The sequence below is a fragment of the Quercus robur genome, chromosome 2 (assembly GCF_932294415.1).
Source record: "Quercus robur chromosome 2, dhQueRobu3.1, whole genome shotgun sequence".
NCBI lineage: Eukaryota > Viridiplantae > Streptophyta > Magnoliopsida > Fagales > Fagaceae > Quercus > Quercus robur.
Genome location: NC_065535.1, coordinates 86207923 through 86219861, shown reverse-complemented (window position 1 = coordinate 86219861; position 11939 = coordinate 86207923). Strand labels below are relative to the sequence as shown.

Here is an 11939-nt window from a genome sequence, read left to right as displayed (position 1 = left end):
AAATTATGGAATCATATACAAATTATAATTTTATAATTATAAAATTATTTCATATGAAAATATTTATAAATAAAAAATTCAAGTGTTTAATTGCAATACTAAAAATACTACAAAAAATCAACGACAATAGAGAATGACGACCGAAGACTAGAGACATTAGTAGGTACTACAAAATATCAGCGATAATGGAGAATGATGTTCGAAGATCGGGGATGTTAGTAGGGGTAGTGGTTGGGTGGTTGATAGTGGGGGTAGAGGGTTTTTTATTTTTTTTATTTTTTTATTTTAAGAATACTAAATATTTTTAACATATATTGAAAGATTTAGTTGATAAGTTTTGACTTTTGAGGTTTAATTGATGAGTTTTAGCGGGAGCAACTTACATACAATCTTATTTATTATTTGTTTAGGTAATAGATTTTAAAAAAGCAAAAAAAAAAAAAAAAAAAAAAACTGTAAATCTATGTTTCTTTTATTTATTTATTTAATTTTTATACCAAAGGCACCAAGACCGTTGTTTCGTTTAATCACCGTTCGTTTCCCACACCATTCTCTCAGGTCACATTTCTCTGTCTCCCTCGACTTCCGAGCTCACCCATCGCCGCCACCTTGAAGGGTTGAGGATCCGCCCATCGCCGCCGTGGGGGTCGATTTCTTGTTTATATGGCAGGTAATTTCATTCTCATTCTTTCTAATGGCTTCCGATTGATTGAGCTGTTGAGCGTTGAGTAATGGCCTCTGACCCATTGATTCATGCTTGTCAACTTGATGTAGAGTTTTTTTTTTGGGTTTCTTATTCATACATTTCTGCAATTTGAGATGGGGTTTATCTTGTCAATTTTGTTTTCTTGTTCTTCTTAGAATATGTGAGTTTGATACTTTTATTTGATATTATTTCTGTGAGCAATTTGAGCTGTTGATTCATCCTAAATTTAATTTTCTTGATTTGGTATTTGAAATCTGGTCCCATTAGGCCAAGCTATTGATTGATTCATGGTTGTTAGCTGAACACCACTGAGGATGTTTAGAACTTAGAAGCCACTTTGAAATTTGGTGGTTCTGTTTTGGTATAATCAATGGTGGCCTGGTAACACAGCTTAGGTTTGGTAATACCATGGTTGGACCTGGTTTGCATAAGATGCACATTGACAACAGGAAGTGGAGGTTGAGACTGAGTAGTTGGTAAGACTTCTGAAGGAGGAACAGGATCTGGAATAGTAGAGGAGGGAAGAGCGGCGGAATTAGGAAGTGGATCTAGAGAAGAAATAGGAGTAGAGGGAATGAGCATTGGTAGAATGAAGATGTAGTAAGTTTGACAGCTGTAAAGGATCAATGGAAGAAGAAGAAGCAGGAGAAACAGAAGGGGAAGTATGAGATGTATTGGGAGAAGCAAAAGGAAATAAACTTTCATTGAGCAAGACATGTCTGGAGGTATAAATGGTTTGAGTGGATCTGCCATGACACAAATAACCATTGGATTGAACAGAATAGCCTATAAAAGTGCATTCCTTGGTTCTGGGTTCAAGTTTGTGAGAAGTGTAAGGTCTAAGATATGGATAACAGGCACAAGCAAAGACTTTAAGTTGAGAAAGGGTTGGTTTAGAGTGATACAACTTAGACCAAGGAGAATGAGACTGAAGTACAGATGTGGGATGAAGATTAATGAGAAAAATAGTGAGAAAAATAGCTGTCTGAACAACATAGAACCAGAAAGAGTAAGGAAGAGAAGCATGAGACATATTTCACCATGAAGACATATCTTGCAGTTCAAATCAAGCTCTTAACATGGATTTAATTTAGTTATGAAATTAGATGTGATGAAGACTTAAGTTATATTTAGCCGTAAATCTGAAATGGTATGCTGGAATAGACTGATACCAAAATATTCTTCCAATGGACAAGGAATTGCAAACTTTGCTTTCGAGCATGTGACATTGTAGCAGTACTAGCATATGCAGTCTCATTTTGACAATCTTTCAAGTCTCAGCACCTGACCAGACCAGCCTCAAAACTGTCACCCACTCTTTGGAATCTTCAGTTCTTCACTATCTCTCTTTTCTGCCATGGGCTGGAATTGATCCAAAATAATTGTATATCCCTCTCTTGAATTCTTACCAATATATCCTCATGTGACATCTAGTTGCAGCCACATAAACAGTAATACTAGTACTATTTTAGTTACCATTTACCATCCCAAAGTCTCAAGTTTCTGCTCCTTTTTCTCACTCCCATAAGCTTAGCTTGGATTATTGTATAAGAGAAAAGCAATAGCACAAAGCACCTAACGCTGAGTGCTTCCCTCTTGAGGAAGGGGTGGCGTGGTATTTCCACTGGAGAGGTTTATCATGGCGCACTATCATGATGATATGATATCGATAGTGTGATAGGCGCACATTACCAAAACTATTTGGAGGGATTCCATGGCTGCTCTGCTGCTCTAGTTTTTGCAGCCTGAGCAAAGGATTGTCCCTACATTTTTCTTTAAAAAAAAAGAAAAAAAAAGCAATAGTACACTACATTCAATGTCTCAACTGCTGGGTAAAAAACAAAATCCATCTGTCTTCTGTTTATCTTATATGTAATTTGAAATTTATATTTGCATTTTGGTATTCATGTATCACCATCCTGAAACGTGAAAAATTGTTTGGCATTATCTTCAACGACAATAATCTCAATTTTAGACATCAACCACTGTGATGCTTTCTTGCCCATAAACACAGATCTCATGAAAATGTTTGCCATATTTGAAAATCTGTAAGACAAAAAAACTTCCCCCCTCTAATACCAATTGGATTAACTTAGATTCGATAAAGAAACTGCGAATTCCCCCCCGTAACAGTTTCCTTTGAAGTCACGAAAGCAATTTCTGACTAATTTGAGGTAGCTGGGCCTCTCTCTCTCTTACCATTTTCACAATTTCACCTTCTTCTTTTCTCCGCTAGAAGATTTCCTTGGATTAATATATATTTATTCTAATTTTACTAGAAATAACCTGAAACATAATATAAAAAGTTCCCTACTAGTTGACACTGCTTATCATAGCTCTTCCTCTACTCTTTTGATGATGTGATTTGCTGGTAGTTTTTAACTTTCTCATCAAGCTATTACATCTTGAATAAATAATATCTATCTCATAAATAGAAGATTATCTTTGTTGCAGATGATTGAGATGACATTATGGGTGACTCAAAAAGGCATAGGATTCTGATGGTCTCTGATTTTTTCTATCCCAACTTTGGTGGTGTGGAGAATCACATATATTTACTGTCACAATGCCTACTAAAGCTTGGTCACAAGGTTAGAGATTGTTGTCATTTGAACATTGCTAGAGGCAATGAGGAAGAATTTTTACAAAGGATCTATTCTGTTTGACTGGGAAGGAAATAAAGAGAAGAGTTGGAGGAATATACAAATGGAAAGTTTTTTTTTTGGTGGTCGTATTTTCCCCATTTTTTAATGAAGTTGAAGATTCTCTCTCTAAAAATATTTTTTGAACAAGCTTCTGATCTCTATAACTTGCTTGCTATTTATCTCTTCATAAATTTATAGAAGAACATTTTAAATAGTTTTTTGACAACTAAAAGAAAATTTAAATTGTCCATTTTATTATTATTATTTTTCTTTCTATCGCCTTACCATTTCCTCTCTCTCTCTCTCTCTCTCTCTCTCTTTATTTTAATTTTACTTTCTTGGAAATCGATTGTGATGTCAAGAGCCTGCTGTCTACTGAATAGCTGCTGCATTGAGTTTTAGTTTTAGTTGTCCTTGATGAAAAAAACTTTTTTTATTTCATTGTTCAGGTGGTGGTTATGACTCATGCCTATGGAAATCGTTCTGGAGTGAGATATATGACAGGTGGTCTGAAAGTCTACCATGTGCCATGGAAACCATTTCTTTTGCAGAATACATTACCAACCTTCTACGGGACACTTCCTATTATAAGGACTATCCTTATTCGAGAACAAATATCATTGGTTCATGGACATCAAGCCTTCTCAACTCTTTGTCATGAAGCTCTGATGCATGCCCGCACTATGGGGTACAAGGTGGTATTTACTGATCATTCACTCTATGGTTTTGCTGATGTGGGAAGCATCCACATGAATAAGGTATTGCAGTTTACTTTAGCAGATGTAAGTCAGGCCATTTGTGTTTCTCACACAAGCAAAGAAAACACTGTGCTACGTTCAGGACTGCCACCAGAAAAGGTTTATGTTATACCTAATGCTGTTGACACAGCTATGTTCAAGCCTGCTGCAGAGCGACCCAGTGGTAATGAAATTATTATTGTTGTGATAAGTAGATTGGTTTATCGGAAGGGTGCAGATCTGCTGGTTGAAGTCATTCCCGAAGTATGCCGTATGTATCCTAACGTGAGTTAAAAGACATTATTTTATATTAGGTTCATTTCATGATCGTTGGCATTTATACTTCATTTTATTTTTTTCCTTGATAAGACAGTAACATGAACTATGGCCTGATTCTATGTTCACCTAAATGGCTAAAGTTATATATATGACTACAATGCTTTGGAGGCTTCAATGTAAGCCAACTCAGCCATGAAAGTCACACCCCCCTCCCCCTTCAAATCCCTAAAGGAAATAAGAGGTGATTCTTTGATATGCCTCTTCTACTATGCTGTTGCTTGACCTTTCTCTCCCACAGGAGAAAAAATAAAGGAAAAACACCAGAGGTGTTGGCACTGGTGTTAGAGTCATTCACTTCATTCCTTCAAATAGAATATGACAACAGCACAATGTATACTGATGCTTTAGATGATGTTTCTAGCATCCCTTGTACACTTCCTGTGTACATGGTTTGTGATGTTCTATATTTCCAATATAACCTTTCAGTTATATATATATATATATATATACTGATGCTTATAATTCAGAGGTCTAACTATGAATTTCAAAGAATTTTGTGATTGACGAATAGCATGAATTAGCTATTCCTTTTGAATCCTGTTGTACTTTCTCTTGAATCTAAGGGGAGTTTCAGTCCTTGTTATAAGGAAATCCTTATGTCAAAAAGATTTAAGGCAGGATAGTTGAATACATAACATCATTGATTGTATTATTAGCATTTTTAAAATTTTTTTTTTTTTCTAAATAATGTATAGATATTAAGGGCTCACCTTGTTGGTCAGTGGGGGTGCATGGGATTAGGATTTTATTAAATTTTTTTGGGGGAAAATGAGAAGAGATCACCGCTTATTTTTTTTTGAACTGTATTTTAAGGTTCGTTTCATTGTTGGAGGAGATGGACCTAAGCGGGTACGGTTGGAAGAGATGCGGGAAAAGCATTCTCTTCAAGATCGAGTAGAAATGTTGGGTGCTGTACCGCATGCTCAAGTACGGTCTGTCTTAATTTCTGGCCATATTTTCTTAAATAGGTAGGTATTCATGGAAGATCTTATTCCACTTACTATACTTTCATTTCAATTGTGTAGATAAGTAATTTACTTTCATTTGCTATCTAGATGAACTTACTTGAAAGTATGGTTGTTGGTAAAATTCAAAATATCTGTTCATCTTACAATTAGATGTAACCAATTATGAATTTGGTAATTTATTTTGCTAGTAAAACTGAAGAATATTTGTTCATCTTACAATTGTATACGAGTTGTACAATGTTGCTTTCTTATGGTTTACATTCTACAATTTTTTTTTGTTTGCTTTCTTTTGAAGTAGTCTACATTCTACAATTGTTTTTATACTTTTGAAATATATCTTTTGAAGTTGCCTAATTTATTTCAAATAGTTTTTATACTTTTGAGATTTTTTTTTAAAAAAAAGTGAAAAAGAAAAGTAGGTGACAAGAAGGCCTAAATGAAAAGCAAGTATAAGAGAGCAACAGCAACTACCTAATGACTCATACAATGTTAGTCTTGAGGCACCATTAAAAGAAAGTAAAATTGATGCCAAGGACTGAAAGGCATGCTGATGTGGTTTTCCTGCATCACATGCTTAAGTTTTCAATCATGACAAGGATTTCCACAGTTGTCCCTTCATAGTGCTGTCATTTATTTCTCTTGCACGCATCCCTGTACTAAGATTGCTCCCCTTTTTGTTCTTTTTTTTTTTTTTTTTTTTCAATAAATTAATTTCTTATAAAAAGACTCCATAAAAAAGGGCTGGAGAAGATTAATTCATTTCAGATAAAACACATGCACAGAAATAGGCAAAAGAGGGCATGATATAGATAATTCTTGCTAAACAGAAAGCAATAGTGACACAAGACACACCCAGCTATGCCTTGGGTTGTTAGATTTATGATGAGGCTCTCTTTAATTTTTCCTCAGGTTCAACTTTAAGGTGATTGTGAACTGCCAATCTTGAGATGAGCCACAAAAACTATTGAAGGTCCTGAAACATAAATAATACTTACTCTGTTTAGCATGCATGTATGTAAATCTGCAGCATTGCAATTGTAATAAAATTGGCATTACTTTTATTGTAGCCAAAAAAGATATATTTTTCTTCTATTTGTCTGATCTGATTTGTGCCCTTTTGGCAGTTCGTTAACAGAAGCTTTTTGCATAGCCATATTAGAAGCTGCTAGTTGTGGATTATTAACAGTCAGTACACGCGTAGGAGGTGTCCCAGAGGCATGTATATGAGATGTTTCTTCTGTACCTGGTTGATATAATAGTCTCTTGTAAATTACATCTTTGTTGGAATAGATGAGTTTCCAGATTTTTTAAAGTAATATTTTAGTTTAGCTAACCCCTTCTATCCTAATAGGTTCTGCCAGATGACATGATTGTTCTTGCGGAGCCAGATCCTACTGATATGGTACAAGCAATCAAGAAGGCGATATCTATACTTCCTATGATTGACCCCCAAGATATGCACAATCGCGTGAGTGCATTCTTTAGAATATACTTTAGTTTTTACGAATATACACTTATCAAAAAAAAGTTTTTACGAATATATATATTTGGATAATTCAATAATTACAACAGTGGAGGGGGGATTTGAACCTTAGATATTTTCAGTGGAAACATCCGGAGGTGCCAACCAGTTGAGCTATAAGGCTCATGGCTTTATAAATATTTAATTACTTGTACTGTGGCCAATCTGGTCCTCTTGTTTCATTATTTGTTGATAGATGAAGAAGCTCTATGATTGGCATGATGTTGCAAAAAGGACAGAGATTGTGTATGATCGTGCTCTGAATTGCTCTAATCAAAGTCTTCTAGAACGGCTGTCACGGTATGATATTAAAAGTTTACATTTTATTTGATGCTCACGTGTTCCATTAAAGCAAGTCAAGCAAGTACCACTAAAATAAATTTGTTGTACATACAGTATCAATCATCAATTATTATGATTACCTGTGCAAATGAAAAACAAATCTTCATTAGGTGAACATAAAATTTAAATTAAGATTGTTTGTCTGGTACCTTCAATATTGGTTAAATTGGCTACCAACAGCCATGATGCTTCTTGTACTAATACAACACGACATACTTGATTCAGAAATTTTATAAAATAATTTGTTCAATAGTTTTTCCCCCCATTTTTGTCTATTGGGGGTGTAGAACTTAAAATTTTGTAGTTTTGTTTAGGTCTAGATGTGTGAAAAATTAAGGGAAATTACTTTGCATTAAGGCAATTCAAGGGTTGCTGATGGGCTTAATTTGTTTATCAGGTACCTCGCATGTGGAGCTTGGGCAGGCAAGCTGTTTTGCTTGGTTATGATCATCGATTTTTTATTATGGCGACTATTGCAACTATGGAAGGTAGCGCTTCTTGTATCCCTTTGCGATTTCTGCATTATCTTGTTTTCTGTGTGGCACTCATCTTCCATTCACATTCCATTATAGCCTGCAGAGGATATTGAGGTGGTACCTGATATTGTTCTATCCCATGATGAAGATAGAGGGATATCACAGGACTTCCAAGCCTTCAACGAGGACCACAGTTTGAGATGATTATTTCCAAGTGTTCGGTTCCTTTACATGTATACATTTTACGAGAATATTTTTACATACATACATGACTGTATGTAATGTACAATATGTAATTGTGCTTATAAAATAGGGCAATTTTCCTCATTCATCAAACAGAGCTACAAGGGTCTCTAGTCACCAGGTCCAACTGTAAATCAAAATGGCCATGATGCAAGTTGGACATTGAGGCAAATCTAGATATTAGTTTGATGTAGTGACAGCACCAAGGTGTAAGTGGATCGGATAGTTTGATCCAGTAACGCTAATTTAAATGTTTCCTTTCTTAATTTGTACAATCCCTCTCTCAAAACCATACCAAAATAAATTTTGTAGGCAAACGAAAGAAATTCTAGCATCCTACCATATTTCAAGTGAATATCTTCACACGCATGAATAATTACAAAAAAAAAAAATAAATAAATAAAAAAACAGAAAAAAAAAGAAAAAAAAAGTTGAAAGTAAAAATTAAGGCAGATGAATATATAGCACAATTGGCATCTCATGATGTTTTTAATAGAGGTATCTAGAATTTAATTTCTTTTATCAAATTATATATATATAAGAAAATAAAAGAAATATTTTTATTTATATAATATCTAAAAGTTAAAACCTAATATTTATTGTTATTGTGGTCTTGTTGAGCCACCTGCGTAGCATTTTGGTCCATTACTTTTGCCAGTTCAGTCATTTTGGTTAACTTTGGTTTATGTGGTTTATTTTAATTCATTTGGTCCACTTTAGTCTATTTTGATTCACTTCGATCATTTTTTTTTCATCTATTTTGGTTCATTTTACGAGCTCAGTTTATTTTGATAGTATGTAGATCTACAAGTGTGTAAAAGGGTTTTTTACCTAATATAAATGGATGAGAGAGATTTAAATATTTGTTTTTTTAGTGAGCTCAGTTCATATTGGTAGTGTACCGATTTTCTTAATTTTAATGGGTGAAAGAGATTTAATTTTAATGGGTGAAAGAGATTTGAACCTCTATTTTCTAATAAAGGGAAGTAAACTATTATGGTTTACTAATTGGAATAACTTAGGTAATTTATCTTTGTGCATAATTTATCCTTTCCGATTGAATTCAAATATCTAATTACATTTCATAAAAAAAAAAAAAAAAAAAATCTAATTACATTGAATTAATTACCTTTGAAAAAATAATGTAGGGGTAAGGGTCCAAAATCATATATTGGGCCTTAGCTTTATTTGAGAATATAGATAGGTCCAAGGAGGGGCAAATAATTATTAGATATTCTTAGTTCAGGTCCCATAAGTAGGGAGCAAATGAAAGGTTGTCCGAGGAGGAGCTCCTCCTCGAACTTGATGAATATAGTTCAAAGTATGTAATCTAACAATTAAAGTGATCTTCCAAAAAGTTTCAATGATAGGGACATGTCTCATGAACATACGAGAAGGAAGGAGACCTAGAAATATCTAAGGGAAAGCTACCACCACCATATTAAATGCATTACAACTGCTTTTCTGGCCGCATTTATGTGGAGAAGACCTCTGAACAGTGCTACCTTGGTTACTACAACTCACAGAGAACTAGAAAGGGTGTCTGATGGGACATGCATTTAAGTAAAGGTTTGGATGATTAACAGGTGTAGAATGAGGATGGTTCGAAGGAGAATATATAATGTGAAGGACTCTTCGTGAAGGGGGATCGAAAAAAGAGAGGGAGAACACGATAGCAATCTAAATTGTCTCTGTATCCAACTGTGATCAATATATATAATTGTGACCTCCTCGAACTGAAAGTCCATCGACATCAATACCTCTTATTTGTGCTTGATTGTCATTTAATTCAATACTAGCCGTTGTTTAACTCATTAGGGCTTAGTTCTTTGAATCCACTTTCTACAAATTTATTGTATTGGCTCATTGGACCAAGATTCCATACACTTTAGGCTTGGATCACAAATTGGAACCCTACTGATAACAATACTTTTTTTTATTGGTCAATATAATCAATATTTAAATTTAATTGATTTAAAAAAAAAACAAACAAAAAAACAAACAAAAAAACAAGCTAATGTTTTATTGTTTTTAAATTAATAGTGTATAGAATTGAAAAAAAAAGAAAAAAAGAAAAAAAGGCTGGTATATATTATTCTGCGTTAGATGAATGAATGAATTGACGTGACCAAAGAAATGATGACCATGCAAAATCCAACGTATCCTTTTCCGGGCCCACTATCCCCCACCACCGCCGCCACCACCACTTGCTCCTACCCCACCGTAGCTTTTACAACGCCACCAAACTACGCGGCGCGTCTGTCTCACTTGCTCACCATCAAGGGCTTCAATCCCCTGTGGTGCCCGACACTAGTCACCCACCCAACCCCACACTCCCTCAAACCCTACCTCTCTCCCCCTCCAACCCTCGAATCCTTCTCCGCCATCGCCTTCACCTCACGCGCCGCCATCACATCCCTCTCAACCGCCATAGCCGACTTCACCGAACCCCTCTTATCCCCACACGGCCACACCTTCATCCTCGCCGCTCTCGGCAAAGACTCGGAACTCATCGTCAACGACGATTCCTTCATCGCCAAGTTTTGCCAAAAGCCTAACCGAATCAGAGTCTTAGTCCCTCCAATCGCGACCCCGAGCGGTTTAGTCCACGCGCTAGGGCTAGGGCTCGGACGGAGGGTCATGTGTCTGGTCCCAACCGTGGTGGGGCTCGACGAGCCGGCGGTGGTGCCGAATTTTGTGAAGGAGCTGGAGGAGAAGGGTTGGGATCCAGTGAGGGTGAGCGCGTACGAGACACGGTGGAAGGGGCGCGAGTGTGGGAAGGAACTGGTGGAGAAGTGCGAGAGAGGGGAATTGGGTGCGGTGGTGTTCACGAGCACTGCTGAGGTGGATGGGCTGTTGAAGAGTTTGAGGGAAATGGTTGGTTGGGATTGGAAGATGGTGAGGAAAACGTGTCCTGATTTGGTTGTGGCGGCCCATGGGCCTGTCACTGCTGCTGGGGCCGAGAGTTTGGGTGTCAAAGTTGATTTGGTGAGTGATAAGTTTGATAGCTTTGATGGTGTTGTTAATGCTCTTGCTTTGAGATTTGGTACGGCTTAGAATTTGAGCAAGTTTTGTAATTGTAATTGTAATTGTAATTTAGTTTTGGTTGGTAGAGATTTTATGATGAGTTTTGTGTTGTTTATTCAAAATGTAGATTGGTCATTTGTCCATTATGTTGTTAATGCTTGTTGTGGCAATTGAATTGGTTTTAGTATGGCTAATTCTAGTACAGAGCAATATGATTTTCAGGACTGTGTTTTCTTTGCTACTACAGGCACTGACTAAAACCAGGTAATAGTTTTTAATAGAGATTTGAAATCTATGACGTTTTCTTTCTAGTGTAGGCGAAATTCAAATTCAAGTTTTTTATTCGAGGACAAGAGACATTATCAATTGAACTAACTAGAATTTGCAATCAAATACTAGTTAAGAGCAGGCACTGGATTTTAGAATTTTATCAAATTGTTTCAGGAAAGAAAATAAGCATGCACTGGTTAATAACACATACCAAACCAAAGGAATGGAAAGAAGAAAGAAGAGCTGGTCCCCAACTCTCTTAACCCCCCTAACACACAGCTAGGACTGTCTGAGAATCTGAGATGGTGAAAGGACCAGCTCTGTTACAAAATACTAACCACTGGGTGAGAATTGAGATTAATGTTTATGGAGAGATACATAATACATTAGCTTCCCTTATTACAATTGAAATAGAGTAGTTAAAATTTCCAACAGTAGAAGAACATTGGCAGCATCCCCTTCAGTTATGATATTTACTGGGCATAGGGACTGATCACAGATCGCAGCAAAAAGGGCAGCCATAGCTTCTCCCCTTAGTGCATTCCCTGGATATTCTCTTTTTGTCCTAGCTTTTCTTAATTAAACCTTCTTTATCTTTGCAAATGACTCCCAGGCTCCCAGCATGACCTCTGATTCCCTAACAGTTGCATCAAAGTTTAATTTT

General features: G+C 36.0%; 2 protein-coding genes across 3 annotated transcripts; both read left to right on the top strand.

Moving 5' to 3' along the window:
• The first annotated feature begins 330 nt into the window (after positions 1 to 330).
• LOC126715540 (phosphatidylinositol N-acetylglucosaminyltransferase subunit A) lies at positions 331 to 8253 on the top strand. Of its 2 annotated transcripts, XM_050416183.1 has the most exons (10): positions 331 to 410; positions 559 to 670; positions 3161 to 3297; positions 3801 to 4373; positions 5241 to 5395; positions 6520 to 6610; positions 6747 to 6863; positions 7114 to 7217; positions 7657 to 7747; positions 7832 to 8253. In XM_050416183.1, exons 3-10 carry the CDS (start codon positions 3178 to 3180, stop codon positions 7937 to 7939), a joined length of 1359 nt encoding a protein of 452 aa, XP_050272140.1. In that variant the 5' UTR covers positions 331 to 410; positions 559 to 670; positions 3161 to 3177; the 3' UTR covers positions 7940 to 8253. The 2 variants fall into 2 exon arrangements, with proteins under 2 accessions (XP_050272140.1, XP_050272139.1); XM_050416182.1 differs by lacking the exon at positions 331 to 410 and having other exon boundaries at positions 490 to 670.
• A 1864-nt stretch (positions 8254 to 10117) lies between these two features.
• On the top strand, positions 10118 to 11035 carry LOC126704672 (uncharacterized). The gene has a single exon (XM_050403704.1). It carries the CDS (start codon positions 10118 to 10120, stop codon positions 11033 to 11035), a length of 918 nt encoding a protein of 305 aa, XP_050259661.1.
• The last annotated feature ends 904 nt before the right edge of the window (positions 11036 to 11939 follow it).